Source organism: Muscardinus avellanarius, assembly GCF_963383645.1.
Source record: "Muscardinus avellanarius genome assembly, chromosome: 1".
Taxonomy (NCBI): Eukaryota; Metazoa; Chordata; class Mammalia; order Rodentia; family Gliridae; genus Muscardinus; species Muscardinus avellanarius.
Genome location: NC_137786.1, coordinates 76,603,598 through 76,630,022, shown reverse-complemented (window position 1 = coordinate 76,630,022; position 26,425 = coordinate 76,603,598). Strand labels below are relative to the sequence as shown.

The 26,425-nt window shown below is 39.1% G+C and overlaps 1 protein-coding gene across 1 annotated transcript in view; it reads left to right on the top strand.

The window, feature by feature from the left end:
• Positions 1 to 22,276: 22,276 nt before the first annotated feature.
• CETN3 (centrin 3) overlaps positions 22,277 to 26,425 on the top strand; it is a gene marked incomplete at both ends in the record, with an annotated part of 40,658 nt that continues 36,509 nt past the window's right edge. The window contains one exon of the mRNA XM_080707032.1: positions 22,277 to 22,388. Within this exon, the coding sequence (XP_080563158.1) occupies positions 22,277 to 22,388 (112 nt within the window). The remainder of the gene's footprint in view (positions 22,389 to 26,425) is intronic.

The following is a 26,425-nucleotide window of genomic DNA, read 5'->3' as shown; positions in this document are numbered from 1 at the left end:
AATTTTTACTACTTATATTGTTCATAATTGATCATAATTGACTCACTTTCTTTGTTTGATGTCTCCTTTTGACTGAGAAGTTTAAAAAAATAAAAACGTGTGTTATCCTGCTGTAGTTGAATAAATAATTATGTGTATCTGTTCCTACATGTATAGTAAAATGAATGTGATGCACAAATTGTTCTCTTATGATTTTCAGATAAGTGTAAGTAAATGTTTATGTGATAAATATTAATGTGTACATTTATTTCAGTCTGTGATTGGTACTTTTTATATCATTAGCAAATTTTATTCACTTTCTTACAAGGAAAATTCCTTTATAAAATGCAGTTTTTAAAATGTCATAATAAATAAGGTATCAAATATCTGGGAAGGAATAGAGAACTCAGGAACACTAGCCCTTAATACTTAATAAATAATGCATTACAAGTCAATTGATAAAAGATGGACTATTTAAAAAGTATTATAATTGTCAATTGAGAAAAAAGGTTCATGCCATCATATAAATACATTTCAAAAGGATTTGAGACCTAAAATGTGAAGACCAAAGTTTCATATATATTAAAAGAAAACTCAAATCATGTATCTCTTAGAATGGGGAAGATCTGCCTTATGTAAAAACAAAACCACAATTACATCACAGTTTACAATGCCTCAGGATTTAGGTGCCATAAAGAAAGTTGAGAGAAAGATTGCAGAAATATATTCACTACTTGTATAACTTGAAATAAAAAAGCAAACATAAATAAAGCCTACAAACAAGTAAGAAAATGATCAACTGCCATGAGACTGTTAGGTCCTGTGGCTGATCCTGAGAATTAAACTGACATGAGTCAGATTAGCAAGAAGAAAACAGAAAGATTTTTATTTAATGTTAATACTTTTACTTGTACACAAAGACATTCATATAAAGGGAATGAAGACCTGAATGGGGGTTCATTTCATGCTTTTGAGTATGAACCTTGCTTACTTTAAAACTGACAATTTTTAGCTCCTTCCTTTCCTTCTCCTTCCTAACCTTGGGAAACCAAGATTAACATAAGTCCTTATTGTGTCCCTTAATTCACTGACTGCAGGAATGACAAATTGATGCTAGTGGTTCTGAGGAACATTCTCTCCAGGATACCATTTGGATTTGAATTATGTCTCCTGATAAGCACACTTGGAACTTAGTCCTTGGATGTCTCCTTTTAAAAGCCTGGGCTTTATCTCTGGTTTATTTTGCTTTTGTTTGTTTCTTGTGAGCAGTAATTTTTGGACACTAGTTTGCTGTATTCTCCATTTGCCTGCGAATCAATAAAACTTCTTTTTTCTTTTTTCTCAAAACCTTGACCATGATTATTTAAATTGATGTTGAAGACAAGGACTGAGCTTTTGGTATCAGACCCACAGAAGTAGATAGGCTTGAGAGTTCATACACCATTTTAACAAAGAATGATACATTAGAAGCCGAGACAAGAGTGGAAAAGGGAATGTCAGCTAGGGGTGGTATATTGAGCAGTAGCTGCTCTGTCAAAGAAGCTGGAGCCTCAGAACAATTTGGACCAATAACACAGCCCAAGTCTGAGGCTGCAGGCCTGGAAACTTTGTAAAGAGTCACTGTGCAAGTTCACATTGAAAGCCTGAAAAATCTAAAGTCTGCTGTTTGGGGGCAGGCAACCGCAGCAGGAACAATGGCATCAGCTCAGGAATAATTGAGTGTGTATGCACATGTGAGCTTCCCCCTTCTACCTTTGTACTATCCACCCCCACCCCAGGCTCTTGGACTGAGCTGCCCACATTTAGGGTGGGTCTCCTCCCCCTCAGTTCACTGACACATACACCAACATCTCTGGAAACACCCTCACAGACACATCCAGAACCATGCTTTGCCAATTTTCTAGGTATCTCTCAATTTAGTCAAGTTGATGACCAAGATTAGCCATCACTGTAGGTTGGTTTGTAAAGTTGCGACTTAGCATTGGCTCCCCATATTAATGATAGCAATATTTTTTTCCAAGTATGTGGAGGAAGACACCACTCCCTGAGAAATTATATGCTCTGTTTAAGGGGAATATCAGAGAGGCCTTCCTGCATGTCTTGATCAACATTCTCACTGATATAATCCAAAAGGCCTGACCACATAACTTAGAGGAAGGAAGATTTATTTGCTCACAAGGTCTTGGAGATTCTAGATTCAGTTCATGGGAGGTGGCATGTATGGATCCTGGGGCATCGCAGGAAGCAGAGGGAGAGTGAGCACACAGGCTCTGCTTCTCCCCTCATGGAGGCCAGATGCAGAAAGAGGGAGAGAGGAGGCTCTGCTCTCACATAAGGGAGGCTAGAAGCAAGAGAGTGAGAGGGGGAGGAGGAAGGATATATAATCCCCATGGCCACATCCTCCCCTAGCAAACAAGCCCTGCCCCCTCCAACATTGCTAACTCGTTAGCAATTTTGTTGTGATTATTTGTTTAAAATATTGATGTTGCCTCAATGTTCTATTTTCCAGATATATAAATAATTCCTTTTTTTCTCCTTCTAAAGCTAGTTGTAAACCACGGCAATTGAATAAACTCTGCTTGTTGCAACAGAAACAAAACTTTGTTTCATTTTCTTACTCTTTATTATATTCATCTATTTTTAAAGATAACATTTTAATTCTCTTATACCCTTTTAATTCTAATTCTGCCTTTTAACTTCTGATTTTTTTAGTTAGCATTTCCCAGTTGGGCATAGTAATGCACACCTAAAATCCAAATAGGAGGCTGAGACAGGAGGAGTGCAGGTTTGAAACAAACTTCAGCAGTTTAGTAAGACCGTTAGCAACCTAACATTTTAAAATGATATCTGATTCTCATTGACCACTCCTGAGCCCAACATTCAGAAACTCCAATAGAGTTGGTTAGAGGGCAACCACCAGAGACGACCACTCAGACTTAGTTTAAGCCAAATAGGAAGTCGTTATTAGCCGGCCAGCGACTAACACTGCAGTGTTTAGTTCTAAGTGCATCCCCAAGCTGTTTCTTGGGACTCTTTCTATACGTCAAAATCACAAGCTCAGAAGTGAAAAGTTTAGGTTCCCAAAGAATGAACAATCAACAGTTTCTTTTAGTGGTATGTAAGTCAAGCAGTAAGTACAGACACCAGGAACAGCATCATGCAGGAGCTCAGCAACCCATGTTGGCCCCTTCTGTTGTCCACCTTTCAATTGCTTTAAGGATAGAAAGTTCCTAATGGCCTTTGTTTCCCTGCAGGAGCAAGCTGAGCAGGAGTTACAGAAAGCCAAACAGGCAGTTATGTGTAACTAGCAAGGTACCTGGTGACGAACATTAGTGCCTTTGGGTCACCTAGGGTAACATCATGGCATTACTGAAGCTAAGGCCCAGTCTGATTTTATCACATTCCCCATTGGTTCTATGGGCATGAATCAAATCGTGGACTCATTTTGGGAGAGGAGATTGTATTGACCTATTAGTACCACAAGTTGACAGAATTAAATTTTAGAGTACATATTTCGTGAGGCACTTAGTTAGTCAGGGTCCTGTTGTTATAGCTAGAAGCAGAAGAGTAAGTGGGCCTGCCAGAGCTATGATTAAAATAGTTGACCATGTGGGTCAGGAGAACGGAGACTGATACCAATTGGCAGAAGCAAGCCTGGATTTTTTTTTTAATTGTTTTTAACTAAGGCTAAACTTTCCCAAATTACTCAGATTGGTTGGCATAGAAACAAGTTTTTTCTAGGTCCATACATAAACCTCCCTGTTTTATGAATAGGAGATCTTGGCCTCTCTGGTTTTGGAGTACTACTTCTGTCAAGGAATCTAGTTGCATTTGTAGTCTAGATAAGGAGTTCTCTAAGCATTTAGGTCAGTGTCAATTTGAGCACTGAGTTTTTATCTCCTATTATTATTAGGTTGAGATTCCAATAGCCACAGACTCAGCTATTCCAGCACTAACTAGGTTTGGGACTAGAATGACTGCAACTCCTCTTTTTTTTTTTAGCATGTTCTGGATCCAGGTTGAGATGTATCTATCTGTCCTTTACCCATTATGTACATATACCTGGGGAGTGATAGAGACTAGGATGCAAAGAGTGCCATCCGGTCCTTGTTCCATCATGTCAGAAGTTACATGAGTAAACTCTGTTTGTTACATGCCAAGGTTACAGTTACTAGAAATTAGTTTTTTTTTATCCCCCACCTTTTTTAATTTTCAATTTTAGGTTGGAAGGTGGTAGGAGAACCCTGTTCTCCCCCAGAAGAGGAGAGCCCAGAGAGGGTGAGGAAGAAGACAGAGATATCTGGTGCAATCTTTAGTGGGTTTGGATTACGGGACACAGTCCATTGTTCACTGTCTTTTTTGAGTTGTGAGTGATGTATCCCCACTGCTTTTGGGGTGGTGAGGATTACAATGTATGGGCCTTTCCAAGTAGGCCCCAATGTTTGGGCAGGAATCCTCATAATTCACACTAGGTCACTGGGCTGATAATGATGGGCTGGTTCAGAGGAGTGTGGGGAGGTGTCCACCTTAACCAACCAGTGGATAGCCTTCTGAGTCTGTTGTAGAGCCTGTAGGGACTTGAAGAGAAAGTAATTAGTATTCTCAGCCTGCTGAGTGTCTCTAAGCTTAGAAAGGAGCAGTGGAGATCTCCCAAACATTATTTTATAAGGAGTGAACGCTTTTTAATATGGGGTGCATCATGCCTGGAGGTTTTGAGGTTATTGTGAAATGGAACTGTTTTCTCAGTTTTAATGACTAATTTAGTCAGGGTTTCTTTAAGAGTCCTATTCATTTACTCTACCTGTTCTGAACTTTGGGGCCTGTAAACACAGTGTAATTTTTAATCAATATTTAATGCCTTTGCCAAATTTTAAGAGATCATAGCCATGAAGGTGGGGCCATTGATGGAACCTAAAGTAACCATGGTGGCGGTCTTAATTCACATGGGAAATGCCTCTACCCACACTATGAAAGTGTCTACAAGCATGTGGTTGGTCGGATCTCAGTAAAGTTCAGTTTCCAATGTTCATCAGGCACATTTCCCCAAGCATGGGACTATATTTTCTCAGGCCTGATTTTTCCCTTTTTGGGTCACCTGTGCACAAGTGGGGCATCTGGAGACCAGGTCTTTTATCAGTCCAGTTTAGGGATGTAGTACCTGGGTCTGAGAAGTTCACTGGTGATTGTTGCCCCTTGGTAATCTGTCTGGTGGAGGCAGGCTATTAGCTCTCTTCTCAAGGCAGCAGGGAGGACAGGCCTTCTGTCAGGGAGGATCCATCACTTCTTTCTGTTTCTGTTTGCTCCTTCCTGCTGTGCCCATGCTCCTTCCTTAGGGGCACATAAAGGGTTTAAGGGCAGACATGGCTCCAGAATTTCTATCAGGACCTGGAGGGGCCCCACTGGTTCTCAGGCCACCTTCCAAGATGCTTGATCAGCTGCCTGGTTGCCTCTTGCCTCTGGGGTGATGGCTTTTGAAATGCACAATGACTACCTTCCTAGGGAACAAAACTGCCTCTAACAGAGCCAGAATTACACCTTTGTTTTTAATTTCTTTTTCTGCAGACATTAGGAGTCAGTTCTCCTTGGTATAGAGCCCATATGTACACGGGCCATTGCAAAGGCATATTGGCTGTTGGTGTAAGCAGTGATAGCCTTTCCCTTTCCCCAGCAGAATGCCTGGGTCAGGGCTATGAATTCAGCTTTTTGTGTGGATGTTCTCTGCCTGAGGAACTGGGCCCAGATGATTTTCTTTTCAGTAACCACAGCTGCCTCCACATACCTGGTTCCATCCTGGACAAAGTTGCTTCTGTCCTTGTACAGTACCTCATCTGCATCAGCCAAGGGTACATCAGTCAGGACAGATCTGATGGACTGAATCGAGTCATTACCTCTGTGCAGTCTTTCTTATGGCCCCATGGATCTGCACCTGCTGCTGGGCAATGGGTCTGAGAGGTTTCTTGAGCACCAAGACAGGTATTCTTGTATCTATCAAAAAATGAATAGGAGTACCCGCAACATTTACTTTTACCATGGGCTTCTGGGGCTTAAGGGGATGGAGCCCTGACCCTGTCAGTCTATTTTGAAGATGTGGACAGCACATTTGTCCTCCCTTTTGCCCCTCTGAGGGCATTTCAGTGGCTGAAATTTACTTTTCTGGTCTTTCTGATAGTGGCTGCCACTGCTCTAACCCTCTTTTTCTGTTAAATTTCTATTATTTAATACCTTTTGGGCTATCTCTAACAACTTGGACCTGTTTATAGCCTCAAACCCTTCTAACTTTTGTAATTTATTTCTCATGTTACAAACGCAATATTAATAGCTCACTGTTTTTCTGGGCCAATTGAAGTGAAAACAAAATAAGCCTCCCAGAAGTGTTCCGGGAACCCAGTGGGGGACCCTGAGGGTCTTATATGACCTCATTGACCTTAAAGAGGTTTGTAGGTCTTCTGGCTGCCACCCTTATGCTTCCCAATAATAACTGGAGATAGTTGTCCAAATTCTCCTTACCTTTGTCTGAGTTGGGGTCCCAGTCAGGCCTCTGGGAAGGGAACACATGTTTAACCCACACCTCATTGTCTGGCAGAGAGGCAGTTCCCAATCCTGGGGCAAGTTTTTGTTTAATTTCCAGTTTAATTTTATCCCACTCCTCTGCCATGAAGAGGGTGGCCAGAAGCTGTTGGCAATAATCCTAGGTGGGCTTATGGGTTTAGAAAATAGTCTCAAGGAAGCTAATGAGTCCCTGCGGTATTTCAGAGAAAGGAAGATTTGGGGCTTTACAGATCACTGGTGGAGAATGGAACATAGACTGGGAAAGGGTGATGCCCCTCCCTGCTGGTCCCTGGTTTGGCTTTCACAGGGGATCTTCACAAAGGGGAATGACAGGCCCAGCACTGCTGTGCTTCCCCATACATGGAGCCTCCACAGGTATGAGATGGGGATGGGAACTCATGGTCAGGGACATGGAGTCCTCACCTAGGGATCCCCTAACTGACCTAATGGTCTGTCCCATTAGGGGGATGACCTGAAACATAAGGTAGGGGAATATCAAGGTCTTCTGGGAGAAGTGGAAAAACCGGTAATTTTTTTTTTTTTTTTTGGTTTCCAGTTGATACTGACTTCATTAGAAGGACTTGGTTCTTGAAGGAAGGCACAAGCCTTAAGCCATGGGGATGGGTACTGGAGGAGAAACAGCCAACCATCAATGTAGAGGAACTGATCTGGGTACCCAGGGTTTCCCATGACCACATTCCTAATGGCTCACACTGTTTTCAGGTCCAGAGTTCCCCCACCCAGCCAGACCACATCAAATGAAGGCCAATCAATTTTACAGAATGTCCAGAGATTCCTGGCTAAGAAATTAATTCCATAATCACCTTCAGTCTGGAAACCATATTCCAAATATCTTATGCATTTTTGAGTTGTCTTGGGATAACTGTTTCTCAACCCCACATCTTGGCCAATTAGAATTTTACTTATCTTAGAAGAGTTAATGTTACTAACAAGACAGACAACAAAAACAAAAACACTGGCCCCACACAGTTTATCACTCATACCCAGACCAAACCTCTTAATTGAGGTTACAGAGGGCTGGTGACATCCTGGACACTGGGTCAGTGGCTGAGTCCAGCCTTCCCTAACGTGTCCATCCTGATGGGCTCCTGTTTTCAGGTTTACTTACCTCTGGAGGATTTCAGACACAGATGATTTTCTTTTAGATGTTAATTTTAGGTGGGTCCTCTGCCATCCCACCAGAGGCTTGGAATGTCTCAGGTGGCACCAGCCCTAGGAGTTGGGTATTTAGCCCCCTTGACCCTAGCTTCTGGGACTGGGATGCCCCAGAACTCTGGGTCAAAGTCTCTGGAGATCTCGCTGGGGGCTCCAAATGTTATAGGGCGGCAACCAGAGAAGATCACTCAGACCTAGTTTAAGCCAAATAGAAAGCCAGCGACTATACTCCAGGGTGTTTAGTCCTGAGTGCAGTCCTGAGCTGTTTCTCAGGGCTCTTTTTTTTTTTTTTTTTTTTTTTTTTTTTTTTTTTTGGTGGTACTGGGGTTCCTGGAAACCCTTCTACCTCCGGCCTACACTCCCAGACCTATTTTATATTTTTATTTGGAAACAGTTCTCTTAAGCCAGCATGGCTGGCTTTGAACCTGTGCGATCCTCCTGTCTCCGCCTCTGCAGTTGTTATGCAAATAGCCGCCAGTCCTTCTCAGGCAATCCCAGTATCACGTCCCAAAAAGTAAATTACAGAATTTGATCAACTTTAAAATTTATATCACACCTGCCCTCCAATTTAAAAAAAATCAGAAGTATTGAGTAATAGGATCATAAGTAAAAAGGCCTCTAAATTTCTTATGTAGATATGAGAGAAATAGGGATTCCAAGCCTTGTCTATATATTTAAATCATGCAGGTGTTTGTTAAAAGTACAAATGTCTGGGATACACACAAACAAATTAAAATAGTATCTATGGGTGTCTACAATTTAAAGAAAACCAGATAAGGACTCTTTTTCCCTCTCTTTCCTTCCTCCTTCCCTTCCTTCCTTTGTTTCTTTCTTCCCTTACATGTAGATATTCAGTTTTATCAATATCATTCATTAAATAAACTATTCTGCCATTCTTTCCTTATTGTCATTTTAGGCATCTTTGTTGAAGATAAAGGTGACCATATATGAGTCCCAATCTCCCTATTCCCTGGGGCTTCCTAATCTGTTTCATTGGTCAGTAGATATCTTTTCATTTATTTGTGTCTTCTTCAATTTCTTGCACTAATGCTTTATATTTTTCAATGCAAAAGTTTTTCAATCCTTTGGTGAAATTTATTTCTAAGTATTTTATTTTTTGATGCTATTAAAAATGAGATTATGCCTGGCGTGGTGGCGCATGCTTATAATTCCAGCATTCGGGAGGCTGAGATGGGAGGATGGCGGTTCATGGACAGCCTCAGCTACTTAGTGAGGCCTTTTGCAACTCAGTGAGACCCTTTTTCAAAATAAAGAAGAAATAGGGCTGGGGGGTGTAGTTTGGAGGTAGAAGGCCCCTGGGTTATATTCCCAGTACCGCAAAAAAAGTGAGATTATTTCTTAATTTTTTGATAGTTCACTGTTAACATGCATAAATGCAATTGATATTTGTAGGTTGGTTTTGAATTCTGAAAATATACTGTATTCTTTTATTGCTCCTCACAATTTTTAGGTGGATTTTTTTGAGTTTTCTATGTATAAGATATGTTATCTGAAAAAAGATAGCTTTATGTCTTCCTTTTTATATAGATGCCTTTTACTTCATTTATTGCATAATTATTCTGGATAGGACTACTCTTCAGTTTTATGGAAAAGTTTGAGTTGTGGTATTAATTATTTCTTAAATTGTTGTTAGAGATCACTAGTGAAACTTACCTGGCTGGAAAGTACATGATCAAGTGGCAGCAGATTTGGTGAAGGCTAAAGTCCTAGTCCACAGCCCGTTATCTTCTCATAGTGATTCCCAAAAGCAGAAGGGGTGGCAGAGCTCTCTGGGATCCCTCTTAAAAAGGAACAAATCCCTTTTGTAAGTGCCCAACCTATACAACCTAATCAACTGCCAAAAGCTCTACCTCCAAATATTATCCCTTTGGGAGATGTTTCAACAGAAGGATTGGCGGGGGGAGAACATGAACATTCAGCCTATAGCACAATATTCTGGATTTTAAAATTTTCTTTTACAGATATCCAGAATCATAATCTCAGTTGTTCTGATCGTTTTCTGTTAAAAATGCCATTATCTTCATGATATGTCTCCAACTTGTACCTTATTTTGATCACACTACCTTTAGTCTATTTCAGGGTTCTATCAGTCCACATATAAATTACTGCAGGGGTGTCCTATTATTTTCCCCCCTCTCTCTTCCCTTTCTTCCTCTCTTCTTCCCTTTCCCCATATTTCCTTCTTTACTCTTTCTCTCTCATCCTTAGCATTATCATTACTTTCCTTAAACACTAGTTTTAACTGATATTTTCCAGCTCAGTATCCTATACTATTTCTGTATCAGTCCATTTTTACATCACTGTTACCAAAATACCAGAGAAGAACAACACAGAAGAGGAAAGGTTTACTTGGGCTCATGTTGCAGAGATTCAGTTCATGGTTGTCTGCCTCCTAGGCAAATACCTCATGGTGTCAGGTGTGAGGCCTGAGTAAAGCTGCTCATCTCTTGGCAGCTAGCAGCAGGGAGGGAGGGGAGAGAAAGAAAACAGCTGGGACACAGATAGTCCTAAAGGCCATGTCCACAGAGACTCACCTCCTCCAGCCACGCCTCACCTCTGAACCTTCCTGCATTGCCAACGCGTAAGATTTTCTGGGGGACATTCCATAGCCAAGCCACAAGAATTTATTTATTTACTTACATATTTATTTATAGATAGCAATAACTATTGTGCAATGAAAGCTGTTACTGAAGACAGTGAAGGCACAGAAACGGAGGAGTCTCTTTGTTATAGCTGTACTCTAAGTTCATAGAAAAATTATAATGATGAAATTTAATTATCCATATTGTAGTCGTTCATATAGTTGCTATAATTGGGCATCATTATAAAGCTGTTTACCAGTAAAAGGCTTGGAAAAATGTTTTTTAAAAAGCTAGGTTTTGTGCTTATGTATGCACCTCCTGTAATTAACTTTAATTCTTATTTATTTAACTCTTACAGATCACTGAACTAAATATGGTGAGATAAGCTAGGTGTGGTGGCGCACGCTTGTAATACCAGCATTCAGGAAGCCGAGACAGGAGGATTGCTGTTCACGAACGACCTCAGCTACTTAGTGAGGCCCTCTGCAACTTAGTGAGACCCTGTTTCAAAACAAAGAACAAAAAATAGGGCAGGGGGTATAGCTCAGAGATAGAATGCCCCTGGGTTCCATCCCCAGACCTGCAAATAAATAAATAAATATGGTGAGATAAACAGGTGAATATAGAAAGTCACTGGGCATGTGTTCCATATTAAGAAAGCTAAATGAAGATTCTAGTAAGCTATCAAAAAAAAGTAGAGATGGAAAAAAATTAACTGAATCACTTATCAAAGAATCAAGGAGAAATACATTAATACTGAGATGTTTTATTTTCATTTAGCTATTAAGCTTATTTTAAGCTTTTAAATACCTGACTATTAAATAGACAATAAAATGGAATAACTCTTAAGTATTAAAACTGTATTACTGCTGGTGTGGTGGCGCATGCTTGTAACTTCAGCATTCAGGAGGCAGAGACTGGAGGATAGCAGTTCGAGGACAGCCTCAGCTACTTAGCGAGGCCATTTGCAACTCAGTGAGACCCTGTTTCAAATATAAAAAGAATAAAAAAAATAGGACTAGGGGTATAGCTTGGAGATAGAATGCCCCTGTGTTCCATCCCCAGTACTACACACACAAAAATTGTATTACAGCTTATATCTAAAACTGCAAAAACTATAACCTTTAATAAAGGCCTAAAGGAAACCAAGTATTGGTATTTCTAATGGAAATATGTGATGTGAAGAGAATAGTAGGAAAAATGTCAAAAAAAGACTCAATCTGACTCTGAGGTTCTATTTCATTTCATTTTAGCAGTACTTAAATTTAACCTTGGAGTCATAATAATAAAATCACTTGAAGCCGGGCGTGGTGGTGCACACTTGTAATCCCAGCACTTGGAAGGTTGAGATAGGAAGATCACACAGGTTCGAAGCCAGCCTCAGCTACTTAGTGAGGCTCTCAGCAACTCAGTGAGACCCTGTTTCCAAATAAAGTATAAAATAGGTCTGGGAGTATAGCCCGGAGGTAGAAAAGCCCCAGGATTTCACCCCCAGTACCACCAAAAAAGAAAAAAAATCACTTGAGAAACAGCTGTTAAGAATCACCATGGAGGTGGGCGTGGTGGCGCACGCTTGTAATCCCAGCATTAAGAGGCTGAGACCGGAAGATGGCGGTTCGTGAATAGCCTCAGCTACTTAGTGAGGCCCTCTGCAACTCCGTGAGACCCTGTTTCAAAATAAAGAATGAAAAATAGGACAGGGGGTGTAACTCGGGGGTCATATGCCCCTGGATTCCATCCCCAGACATGCAAAAAAAAAAAAAAAAAAAAAAAAGAATCACTATGGAGAATACAGCATGGTCTCAGGTCCACTCTGCCAAGGAAGTTTCCTGCATCTGGCAGTGCTGCAGCTAATAGACAGGGATTATCAATTGTGTATTGCAAGTAACAAATGCACACACAGATCAATGTCAATAGTGAGTGTTAGGGCTAGATGTCCTCTGAAGAGCTCATGTCTTAATGTTCAGACCTGATATAGTTAAATCACGAGGTTTCCAATGGATTCCCTGGGTGGCACCTTGACAGGTGGGGTGTAGCTACAGGAGGTGGGTCCCTAGGGGTGTGGCCTCAGGGACTGTAATTTTGTCTTTGAACCCCCCTGACTTGCTCTCTCACTCCCAACCTCCATGTTATGAAAGCAGAGCCTTGCTCTTTCTCTCTCTTTGTTTCTTGCCGCTGTGCCTTGAGCTCCGCAGACTCAGCGACTGAACCTCTGAAATCTCCAAAACTACAAGCAAATAAAACCTTCCTTCCTCTTAGTGGTATGGTTAGTTGTTTTGGAATACAGCCATGAAAATGCTGCCTGAGACAGTGAGGTTTATCAAAAGGACTAAGCTGGCCATTTCAAGAACCCATGAAGACATAGAATATAATTACGCTAACCCCAACACTTCCTCTGATCTCACTAAGTATTATGACTCTGCTTTTATTTGACTTGCTGTCCTTTGTCAGATCTTTCTCTGACTTTGACATTCAAGTACTTAGCTGTTAGTATCTGTTTTGTTGGCTCAAATTTTAAGCCTCTGCCATTACCACTGCTTATCGAACCACTTACAACACTTGACTTAAACTGAACCAGTAAAATCCTTTATCTCAAGACTTCCCTAGAATACGTTTTTATAGGCCTATACCCAAATAAAATGTGCTGAATATGCAATTTATAAAATCTTTAGGGAGTAAATCAGGCTGTAGTTTTACTATATTCCAAGTTCTGTTGTGAAATTTTATTGTCACTAGTTGAATCACACATTTATCTCTATACTAATTTCAAGAAATTAAAACAACACATACATACGAGTGTCTGAACTATAAAACAGATGAAAAACAAAGACTGTTATATTATCTTTTCATTTGACCTGCTATCTGAATGACAGATAAATCAACATTTATTTATTTATTTATTTATTTCTATTGGAATTAGGGGTAAGGAGAATAAGTGACAATACTGATTTTTTGATGCTCAAGTTTTTTTTCTGAGTTATAAAAACTACAAATTCAGCTGGGTGTGGTGGCTCATGCTTGTAATCCCAGCATTTGGAAGGCTGAGACAGGAGGATCGCGATTCGTGGACAGCCTCAACTACTTAGTGAGGCCCTTTGCAACTCTGTGAGACCCTGTTTCAAAATAAGAAATAAAAAATAGGGCTGGGGGTAGCTCAGAGGTAGAATGCCCCTGGGTTCCATCCCCAGTACCTCAAAAAACAAACAAACAAACAAACAAACAAACAAACACAAAACCCTGCAAACTCAAAGGCCCCTTCATTTCTAGTGGTTCCCAGTGCTCTCAAAGTAAATCATTCATACATTTTTAGTGTTTGCTCATTACTGCTGCTCAATTTTTGCTACTACTTTCCCAACACTTCTCAAAACTTGTCCCTTTAAAAGACTGTAAATGTAAAAGAAGTTCTAGAAAATTCTCTTAGGCAAATTTGTTTAGGGAGAAAGAACAACACATAGGTTTGGGTCTGTTTGGTTATTTGTGTAGATTTGTTTGTTTTGCTTTAATTAAATGGTCAGTATCTAAAAGAATCTCAAGAATACATTTGGTTTTCATATTTTTCTTGAAAAAAAATCTGAAAATTCAGGACTGGGAATGTAGCTTAGTAGCAGAATTCATGCCTAGCTTATGTAAGGTCCTGGGTTTGATCTCCAGCACTGCAAAAACAAACAAAACAAAACCCCTGAAAGTCTAGCAAGTTTGGGTCTGTATTTATACAAATCACCAATTGTCTAGACCTGTATCATGATATCTCTTTAGATGGGTCACAAACTTCCCAAGTTGTCAGGGTTCCCTCCCTGTGTCTCATTTTACTTATCTCCTTTTTCCTATAGGCTTTTGAATTTCCTTATCTTGACCTTTCTTGGGTTGTGAGATGTATTGTCTTCTATAATTATTGTCAAATCTAGTATCTGGAGAAATTAAGACACATCTCTAGATTTGAGTTTTTTTTTTTTGTTTGTTTGTTTTTTTAACAGTGCTGGGGATCACCCTAGGGCCTCACACATGCTAGGCAAGTGATTCAACACTAAGCTACCCTCTCCATCCCCACATTCAAGAATACTGGGTGGTACCATGTCACACTTACAATAGTGAACCAAGTCAGAGACAAGTAATTTCTATTTTTCTTTTAATTCAGGAACAAGTCTTTGTTCATCTCTTACACTACCTATTTATAGAGGTAAGAAAATTCACTGTTACCTTCATTTGTTTCAAAATCTAATGACAAAGTCCATGTTTTAACCATTATTCTTAGTCACTGTTTGTCCAGGATATGTAGTGCAAAATGCGCCTCTGTGTGGTCTGTCCTAATATTGCAGCAATGTAATAAAGCTCTTTTCTGTGATAGGTTCATCACACCAATATTATTATTATTTTAATGGCAATGTTAAGGAAATTGCCAACAACTTGGACATGGAAAAATTATTGAGTTTGGCAGAGCTCCTGGAGATTACCTGATTATATAAAAACAGCTGTGAAGTATAATACATCCTAGGACTATATTTAGGAGGTCATTTGACATTTCGATATGGGTAGAAATTAAGCTTTGCAAAACTAATAATAAAGATAACAACATATATATATACACACATACACACACACACACATATATATATGCAAATTAGTCTGTTTTAAATACCACTTATTTCTGTTTTGGAGAGAGCTTACCACAAATATTACATTGTATTGCCTTATGAGAGATTAACCAGTTTTGCATCTGTTGCAAAGTCCTTTTCAGCATTTTTTATTCTCTGTATTTGTATGTGTTTTTAAAACATTCCTTCAAACTGACTTCATTATTAATTTGAATTAAATAAAATCACATATTTTATTAAAGTAAAAATAATACACACATTTTTATCTATTAAGTATTATAATTTATCAAAACAATGTTAATATTGATGATATGTCAACAGTTTAAATTAAAAAATAAACTCAGACAGATTACCAAATATGTAAATCTAAATTAAAAGAATCAGTGGTAGAGATCCTGAGATAGAAGAGCTCTGAGTATAGTGATGATGGTTTTTGCATCAGTGTATAAAATTTTCTGAGAAAGGAAATCTACATCACAAGTGTTATCTGCTCTCGAAATCTTCCTTTAACCTTTAGCTTTTTTTTGTTATGGTGCTGGGGATTGAACCCAGGGGCACATCACCTCTAAGCTCCAGCCCCAGCCCAATATTTTGTTCCTTGTTTTGAAATAGGGTCTCACTAAGTTGCAGAGAGCCTCACTAAGGAGCTAAGACTGACCTTGAATCTGTCTCAGCCTCCCAAGTACTGGGATTACAAGTATATACCATCACACCTGGCTAGCTTTTTTTTTTTTTCTTTTTTTAATACATAGAGAAGAAAAAAAGTTTTCAAGATGGTGAAATTGGGTCAGAAAGAAAAAAAAATCAATGGAAAGAAATGCGGACCAATTCAAGAGCACTGTTCATCTGTGTCTTTCTGTATGAAGTTACTTTACCAGCTTGAGATCTTTGGTCTCTCCAGAAGGAAGCCATTCCTGTCCCATCCCAGTGACTCAGTGGCTTTGTGGGTTAGTAAAGCAGGACTTTAGGGTATAGAACAAACACAATAAAATTATATTTAAATGTACTAGAATGTTCTCCTCTGTAGTTATATTTCTTATAAAAAATTAAGGCATAGCAGTTTGGTTTCTTTTAAGAATGTAATTGAATGTTTTCTTCAAGAGCCAGTTCTATAGCTGGTTCACAAAGAAACAAAGTTATTGCCATCTAGTGGCTTAATGAAGGAATTCAGTAAAACATTTTTTTCCTCATGAAGTTTTACATCAAGTCTTTGTGTGGTCCTGAACGTGGGAACATTTGTTTTGAGGAAGCAACGATCAATATGCTTTTGAAATTGACATTTCAGATTGGCCAGTCTATCTACTACACTGAGTAGGCTATTAATCAGAATGTGCAAAAGCCTTTTCATAACTGAAGAAAATATTAGCAAAAGTTGAAATTTCACTGAAGAACTTGTCCTGTTAAATGGCTTAAACAAAATAATATAAACGAGTGATCATACTACTAGCATATAACAATTTTGTGTGTGTGTGTGTGTGTGTGTGTGTGTGTGTGTGTGTGTGGTACTGGGGTTCATTGAACCCAGGGGCATTCTACCTCTGAGCTACACCCCCAGCCCTACTTTGTTCTTTATTTTGAGGCAGGGTCTGTCTCACTAAGTTGCAGAGGGCCTCACTACATAGCTGAGGCTGACCTCAAACCTGCGATCCTTCTTTTTCAGCCTCCTAAGTACTGGGATTACAAGCATGCGTCACCACCACACCTGGTTTTATAATAACATTTTAAAAGAATTTTATAAAATAAATGGATATATATATATATATATATATATATATATATATATATATATAATTTTTTTTTTTTGCAGTGGTACTGGTGAAGGAACCCCGGGTCATTCTACCTCTGAACTATAACCCAGCCTGATTTTTTATTCTTTATTTTGAATCAAGTCCTCACTAAGTTGCAGAGAGCCTCACTAAGTAGCTGAGGCTGGCCACGAATTTGGAATCTTACCTGTCTCAACCTCCCAAGTACTGGAATTACAAGTGTGAGCCACCATGCCTGGCTTATATATATTTATATACCAATCTTTTCTAAAGTATGGTCTAAAGCTACGTTTCTTTGCTTTTATTAAGTAGCTCAGTTATAACAAAACTAGCTAAAAATGAATGTCCATGAAATACTACATTATCATTGACTTTTATTGTTCATTAATAACTATATTTCTATAAAACTCTGCAATTCAAAACTCTGGCATTTAAAATTCTAAAAAGTAGAGCAACAATATTTTACTTATAGGTCAACTCAGAAAAGTCACAGAGAGTGTCATTTACTTTCCTCATTGGTACAAATTGTTGTAGTCCTTTGTGAAGCCAAATCATTCTACTCTACTATAGAGTTATTTATTGCTAATAATGTATGTGAGACTAGAATTCCTACAGATATTCTGACTCCACTGGGCCACAATAGGGACTTTCACAGATTCCCCCAAGATGTTTCAGATTATCATTAACATAGGCAGCTTCAAGTAGAAACTTTTTTCCCCAATTCCTGAATATTTTAATTCTACTTTTAAAGTAATTTTTATACTTTTGAGAGAATAGCTTACAATAATTAAGCATAATAGCACTCCCTTTTCATGACTAGTCTAGGAATGATGACATCCATCCTTACTGGGACAGACAAGGCACTGGCTCTTTTCATGACATTTTCCAGGGAGGATGTAAAAGTCTAGAGGGAAGATAAAAAACTAAACAGAGGAACAGGTGGGCTAAGTTTCTGATCCCTGTGTAAAATGATGAAATTGTCTGCTCTTCAAGTAGTTCGGAGGCAGAGACTACCATGATACCCCTGGATAGCTAAGCTGACTTTGGTAAGTAGGATTTCTACTTAATAGCTGCCAAGAGAGAAGAGAAAAGTTGGACAATGTATTTTTCTTAGGGATACAGGGTTACTAGGCAAGTCAATCAAGGCAAAATACTGGAACAAAATCCTATCCTTTTATCTAAACTATTTATATGGTATGTAGACTTGTTTATTTTGGGGGACATTTTTTTCCTTCAAGGTTCTATTAAAAATACTGATTTTGATTGCTGGATGAAGCTCAGAGATAGAGTGTTTCCCTCCTATGTTCAGTGCCCTGGGTTCAATCTTTAGCCCACAAGACATAAACAAACCACAAACAAAATACCTGGAGACTTGTCCCTCCACTCACAAGTCATTCAAATCTTTGGAATAGGCTGAGATATTGTGTGTGTGTGTGTGTGTGTGTGTGTGTGTGTGTGTGTGTGTGTGAGAGAGAGAGAGAGAGAGAGAGAGATATTGAGAGAAGATTGAACCTAGGAGTTTCTACTCTCAGCTCTTTTTAAAATTTTGAGACAAGGTCTTATTAAGTTAACAAGCACTGATTTTCAACCTGAGATTCTTCTGTCTCAGCCTCCCAAGTCCTGGGATTACAGGTATGGGTCACTACATCCAGCTCAAATATCTCTATTTTATTTTTAACAAGCTCTCTGGGTTATATGATATATATGGTACATTTAAAATCACTCTATGGACTTCACTAACTAAAGCAATAAGACTTCTTTTTGTTGAAAATGTTTTAAAGCAATCAAGGGTGAAAAAGTGGAACAACTGGTCAAATTTAATAGCCATTTAGCTTGAGACCTGGCAGGTGATCAATGAGATTCCCAATTTACTATACTACCACAGGGTATAATCTTTTAATGAGTCATAATACCACAGGTGGCAATCTGAAAAATCTCTGTGAAAGAGTAGAAATATTCAACACTTTAAATATTTACTCATCAAAGTGTTACTTATTGAATACCAAGTATATGTGCTAGGAGCTATGTCAGTCACTAGAATTTCAAAGAAAAAGTTTTTTTCTTTAGGAAGCTTATTGCATAATAAAATAATTCTTCGACTTTAGTGTGTATAAAAATTATCTTGTGAACTTTCTAAGAATGCAAATGTTCAGTATCGGATTTTGAAGGATAATAATGTGTTATTAACACAGCAAGTAAACAGATACTTATAGTGAAAGTCATAAGTGGTGTGTGTGTGTGTGTGTGTGTGTGTGTGTGTGTGTGTGTGTGTTACAGGAGCATTCCACCACTGAGCTACTCTAGTGCTGGAATTACAAGTGTGCACCACCATGCCTGGCTTGAAATGGGGTTTTGCTAACTTATCACACATGAGCCTGGCCTTGAACCTGCAGTCTTTCTGTCTCAACCCCTGAAGTGCAGGGATTACAGGCATGTGCCATCATGGCTGGCTGCAAGTCACGAATTTTAAAAGATATACAGATTTACTATTTGATCACTGATCCAGACCAAGAAGAAAGGGAAAATATTAGGTAACTTTTATTTATTTATTTATTTTTTTTGTAGAAGCTGAATACCACTTGAATGCCCAAATAAAAATTAGAAGTTCCCTGGATGGGGAAAAGAGTTAGATAATGGAATTGGATGATGAGAAAGGGTAACATATATTAGGCTCTAACTCTTGGGTTTGGGATTTAGGAGTTGAAGGTAAGGTACTGAGAACGAGGTCATGAACAGTCCTGTATCCCTAAAGAGTTTAACTTTGACCTGGGAAAAAGTAGTGAATCAATGAAGTATATGGAGCAGAGAGTGATCTCATCAGTATGAGATTTTAGAAAAAAAAAAAAAAAACATGGCACTGGATAAGTGGGTGGATAAAAGTCAGGATGAGCAGGAAAGGACAACAAGAAAGTCAGATAGAGGCTGATCTAATACGGAGTGCCTGCTCTAAGGTAGCATTGCTGGGCTGGAGAAGAGGGAAGAGAGGGATGTTAAGGTAATTCACTTGGTGGAATATGGATATAGAAAAGGGAGGTGACTTCTAGGTTTCTGGTTTGGCTCCATTTATCTCTTCTCCTAGGTACTAGTATTTTCTCATTTTCCTTGGGAAGACTTTTCATTTGCCATCTGACTGCTCAACACCTCATACTTTAAGTAGCTGTCTCATTTGTTGAGTGCTTACTGTGTTCTAGGCACTACTGTGAAAAACACATTATCTCACTATTGAAAATGCTCTCGGTGCCCTGCCCAGATCTTTTCTTTTGTGTATGCATATTTGTGGTCCTGGGGATTGAACCCAGGGGCATTCTACCTGATAGCTTCACCCTTAGCTCCTTTTATTTTTTTGTTTTGAAACAGTATCTCACTAAGTTGTTTAGAGTCTCACGAAGTTGCTGAGGCTGGCCTCAAACATACCATTCTCCTGCCTCAGCCTTCTAAGTAATGGGATTATAGGCATGTACCACCACGCCCATCTCCCTTGGCCCTTTTAAGGGTCACCTGCAACTTTTGTGGATGGTTCCTATAAAAAAACAAGTTTTCTCTCTTAGGCCCTGGGCACTTCTGTGGGAGGACTTTCTTTGCATTTTGGAGTATGTCTGACCTGTGTGATCAGGGTATGCAGGAGAGGAACAAAGATAATGGCACTACCAACTGGCCTCAACCAATGAGGAAACAGGAGGAGCCAGCTACTCTTCTGAGCTTCTTAAGCCTTTGGTGAAGGATCCCGAGTAAGGTTTCTCCTCAGCTGCCAACAGTGGTGCGGCACTCTTGATCACAGATAATATTGCCCCACATCTCACATCATCTCACTCTTACTATGTTTGGGGGGATCACTCTCCAAATAACTTACTTTCCCCAAATCATTGTTTCAGGATCTGCTTTTGGAGCAATCTAAATTAAGGTACTCATTCCTCATAATAACTCCATGAGGACAATATAAGTGATTCTGGCCACCATTATTTATATGTGCAAATGGATGCTTGGAGAAATTTAATCAACTCTTCGCATCACTTAGCTGGTAAATACTAAAAACTGTACTCAAATTCAAAGACTGAAATTTTTTGGTTCTGGAGGAGGTTGAACTCAGGGGTATTCTACCTCTAAGCTAAATCCCCAGCCCTATTTTACAACAACATCTTGCTAAGTTTCCAAGGCTGGCTTCACACCTATGATCTTTCTGATCCAGCCTCCCAGGTACTGGGGCTGCAGGTACGTGCCATCATGCCTGGCTCTGTGATCTTAACACTAAGTTATATTGACAGTTCTGAACTCCATGATGTAAACTAGACATCACCAACTGTGGAGGGAAAGTGAGAGGTGCTCTGGATATTTCTTAGGCAATGATGAAATTACCATTTTCCGGTTCTGATCCAGTTATCATAAATGCCAAAACTGAGACCTGCCTGCCAGCATATCAAGTCTTTCCTCATGCCACTGTGGAGGCTGAACGCTCATCTCATAGCGTCCTTCCTCTATTGAGTATGGCTGTACTACAGACTTTAGAGGCTGAGAAGATCAGCTTTGAAGGAGGACCAACATAGCAATAGGATGGCAGAAAGTGGTGGTACACAACATCAACTCTTCATAATCTTTTGCTCTATGCGTCAAATTTCCCCCAGCACTTTCTTGATTCGGTTCTTGGCTAAGAACAGGAAGTTAAAGTAAGTGATGAGAGGAAACGGTCAACTGTTGCTTGATGTCAAGGAACTACTTTAATATCTCAGAAGCAGCTCAGAATTTTCTCTATCCCTATGACAGAGGCCCCACGTTGGAGTGACATATGGAGGAGGACTCTGGTGAGGTCTGGGTTAGCTTCTGTAGAAAGAAGAGCTTCAAATGTAGATCTACAAATTCCCTTCTAGGTTTGCGTGTGTGCATTGGTGCTGGGAATGTCCCAGGGCATTTGACCTCCGAGCTACACTCCCAGCCCTATGTTTTATTCTTTATTTTGAAATAGGGTCTCACTAAGTTGTGGAGGGCCTCATTAAGTAGCTGAGGCTGTCTGCAAACCCAGATCCTCCTGTTTCAGCCTCCTGAATACTGGGATTACGAACATGCGCCACCACGCCTGGCTCTCTCTTAGTTTTAACATTTCTGTGGATCTATGTGAAGTCCTATGGTAGTTACTCGGATGAAGAAACCTCAGCTTTAAATATACCAGCCCACTTTTCACTCCCTGAACTGGTCACATACTTTTCTAAATTCTTGCTTTTTCTTTTGACTTTTCTTCCCTCTGGAATGCTTTCTCTTTTCTTATGAAATTCCAGCCAACTTTTAAGATTCTTTGTCTTGATGATTGCAGAAATAATAGTGCCCTCCTCTGAATCCCTAAGCCTTTATTATCACACCACTCATTCATAGGGCATTTAGCATTTATAGCACACGGAGACTCTGCGAGGGATATAACAATAGGCATGGAGTATGGAATTAATTGCTAGAGAAGTGGTTTGGGGGCACAGTTCTCAATGTGTGGTGGACAAATCACATTGAGAATCACAAGTCTAAGACTTCTCCTTTCTCTCTCACTGATCAGACCCATGCTAGCATGTCAAACACTCCAAGATGAATATAATTAGTATATAAATGAATTCAAATACTTATACAGGCCATAATGCACAAATTGAAGCGGCACATTTGCAGTAAAATAATGAGCATAGGGACTGCAGCAAAGAGGAGGCCATCACTCCCACCCAAAGGGGGCAGCAGCGCCTCGACTGTGAAACGTACGGCACTTGTGTGGCTGGGTTTTTGGTTCATCAAGAAAAGTCAGAAATTGAAAGTCTTTGTTCTTTGTTCTTAATTTTTCAACATTAGTGACAAAAGTAAGGATTTTAAACATAACTTTTCCAGGTTGTATTTAGTGGTAGGTATCTCAGTCTGTGGTCTTTTCTTTCATGGTCCTATTCAATCTGGCTTTTCCGGTGACATTACTCTCTCGGAAGATCCTTTTATCAACTTTTTGACTCAAGAAAACTTAATTTGTTCAATATCAGGGGGTTTTCACATGATATCAACTTTACAGGATACTTATAAGCAATAAATGAGAAAAGGCCTGTAACACAGAGTGCACAGAAATTCTCAATATTCTGTGAGTGTTTGTCTTTACCCTTCTCCAGCCATGCTGCCCTCTGCATCGGTGTGGCATCCCCTGAACAACTCGGTGCCATTTCTGTTTCTGAAGCCAGTGCACACTCTTTAGCTCCTTGGGTAGTGTACCTTTTCACATTGAGTGTAAGTTTCTGGATGGTAAAATCTATCCTGTTTTCCTTCCTACCTTAAAAACAAACACATACACACACACACACACACACACACACACACACACACACACACACACACCCTTTTCATTCTGAAAACTTTCAATCATATACAAATGAAGAAAGAACAGTATAATCCACCCCTATATATATTCAACCATTCACAACAATTTTAGGCAAGATAGGACAGAGTACTCATATATATATGTCCCTAAAAATTAAGGTTATTTCCCCCCAAGCTTTAAAATTGTACATATTCTTTATGAGCCAGCACTGTACAGCCTGAACAAAATATGTGGACAAAATATGGTCTAAAGATCATTGTTTGCAGTATTTTCTCTGTGTGTGTGTGTGTGTGTGTGTGAGAGAGAGAGAGAGAGAGAGAGAGAGAGAGAGAGAGAGAGAGAGAGAGAGAGAGAGAGAGAGAGAGAGAGAGAGAGAGAGAGAGAGGATAAGAGAAGAGGAGAGGAGAGGAGAGGAGAGGGCACCTCATATGTACTAAGCATGCAATCTACCACTGAGCTATGCTCCCAACCCCACAATCTTTACTATAAATAGTAAATGGCAAGGAGTGAGCAGGAAAGAATAGACTCATAGCAGATCTGAGTCGGGAGAAGAAATTATTTTTTCAATTATCAGGTAAACCTGTAAGTTTTAAAATGGTTTCTACATGCTAGTAGTTCTCAGACAAAATTTTCAAAATGCATTTTTTCATAAATCTTAGTTAATAATAGAAACGCTGCATCTATTTCTAATTAATATAATCTGGCTTCCAACACTAACATTCTGCTAAAAGTGCTTTTTGTTGAGTTGCCAATTTTGCCAAGTTTACCTGAGTTGACCCCTACACACACACACACACACACACACACACACACACACACACACACACCTTTTTCTTTTATTTTTCTTTCTGCTTCGCTGGCCACACCATTACCACGCTCTGGCTTTATATCTTATTATTACTTTTAACATACACTTCCATTTTCTAGTTGATTTTATCTAGCCACCTGACTTTAAATATCATTTTAACACTGAATACTGACAACTCAAATTTATTCCCACTTTTCACTTTTCTCTGAAGTGCCAGACTTTTATACACAGTTTCCTACTTTACCTTTACCCATAGACATCTACAAGGCATCAGAAACTTGCTGTTCCTAAATATAAGTGCACATCCCTAAATTCAAGTCTTCCATGCCACAGTCATCCTTTATTTCTTCTTTCTAGTCTTTCTGTCTTTACAAGTGGCACCACCATTCCTAATTGCGCAAACCCCAAATTGAACAGTCATCGTTACTTCTTCCTTTCCTAGCCTCATCTAACCCTGGTAGTTTTATTCATTCTATCTCTGAATAATATCTCAAATATGTCCATGTCTTTCCCTTCCCTTGGCCACTGTCTTGTTTAAACCACCATCTTTGTATCCCAGAGCACCAGAATATCCACCTGTTTTCTGTGCTTTTGTTCTTGCCCGGCCCTCTTGTTTAATTTTCTAGCCTCAATCCATCTCCTCTTCTTCCTTATTAGCAGAACCAGTATTTAGTTGGAGACAGCAATGCTTTGAATGCATGCTTCTCAGACTCCCTTACAGTTACAGGTGGCCATTTGACACAGTGATAATAAATAATCAAAGTGATGATAGTCTTTGAGAGATTTTGCTTTATTTTTTAACAAGGGATATTCTCTCTTGCTTCCTTCTATCTTCTTTCTCTACAAATAAGGTGAAAGGAAAACAATGAAGAATATGTTGGAATTCAATACTTTCATTATTAATGTGTGACTTCATTGCTAAATCAAATAATAGGTGTGTGTGTGTGTGTGTGTGTGTGTGTGTGTGTGTGTGTGTGTTAGTGAAAACTGAACTACCACTTACTTTCACCTTATTTATACACTCTTCCTCTGAGCTATACTCCCTGTTCTGAGCAGATTTAGATCACGTATAACAACCAAACCATGGTCTCAGTCGTTTTGAGAATGTTTATTAAGATCTTTGCCAAAATAGGTTATTTCTTTGTTAATATTCCATGCCAAATTAATATAATTTATGATATTTTATGGTAGAGAGAGGAGAGAGAGAGGGAGAGGCAGAGGCAGAGGGAGAGGGAGAGGGAGAGGGAGAGAGAGAGAGAGAGAGAGAGAGAGAGAGAGAGAGAGAGAGAGAGAGAGAGAGAGAGAGAGAGGACAATTATTTAGGGAGACCCTGAGCAACCTAGTAAGATCCTATTTTAAAATAAAAAATAAAATAGGGTTGAGGGTTTAGCTTAAAAATAGAATGTGCCTGGGTTCAATCCCTAGTACAAAACCCAACCAACCAAACCAAACAAGAAAACATCAGAGAAATACAAACAAACTTTTCCTTGGGGGATGTCTACTTCCAGAAAGATAAAGCAGATACTATTTTCCCATTACAATGAAAAATATCGATAGATAAAGAGAAGCCAGAGGAGCTGAAGACTTCTGGATCTGAGAAATGCTGAGTCTTACATTCTAGAGTGAGTGCTGGAAAAGCCAGAAGCCTGGAAATACTAATGAGAACAGTTTCCTCAAAAAAAAGAAAGAAAGAAAGAAAGAAAGAAAGAAAGAAAGAAAGAAAGAAAGAAAGAAAGAAAGAAAGAAAGAAAGAAAGAAAAAAAGAAAGCAAAGCAAAGCAGGTTGTAGTGGTGCACACCTGTAATCTCAGTACTGGGAAAGCTGAGACAGGAGGATGATAGGTTCAAGGCTAGCCTCAGCAATTTAGTAAGCCTCTCAACATTTTAGCAAGACCCTATTTAAACAAAACAAAATAAAAACAACAATAATAAAAAAAAAAACCCAAATCTTGTTTGTTTGAGCCAAAGAACCAGGAGAAAACAATTTAGCAAAACAGAAATGTTTTGAAAGTAACCAGTTTACTGCTACCAAAACATCACCTACTTGTGCCAGCAAGGACGGTGTGGAGAGCTTTGAACTTTACCTGTTACTGCTTTATCTGGCCATAGTCTTACTTCACAGAAGATAAAATGTGTTTATATACTCACTCGTATTATGGTTCCTACTTTTTAAAACCCTCCTCAAAAACTACTCAGCCAAGGCCAATTAAGGATTTGGCCTTGGCTGAGGCCAACACTCAGAGTATGAATATTTTTTTTTTTTTTGCATACTCTGAGTGTTCATGCCGCAAAATCTCCCTTTATGCTTTCTCCTATGCCGAAAAAAACAATAATAAACTCAACCCATTCAACTATAAGTATTTCTGGAGGTCTTTGGTTAAGGAGCACTGACAATATGAACTAGACCCAGCCCTTCACTATTATATTGTTTTAACTCAAATGATTCCTATTTTATATCCATGGGCCTTACTTTCTCTTACTTCATTTAATAATAATTTAAAACATTGCATTGCATATTAGTGCACAGAGATCTGGCTATTCATATTATTTTAATAGGCAAACAATAATTCTATGAGTGTATATATATATATATATATCCTGCTTTCTGTTCATAAATATTTACTACTTTTT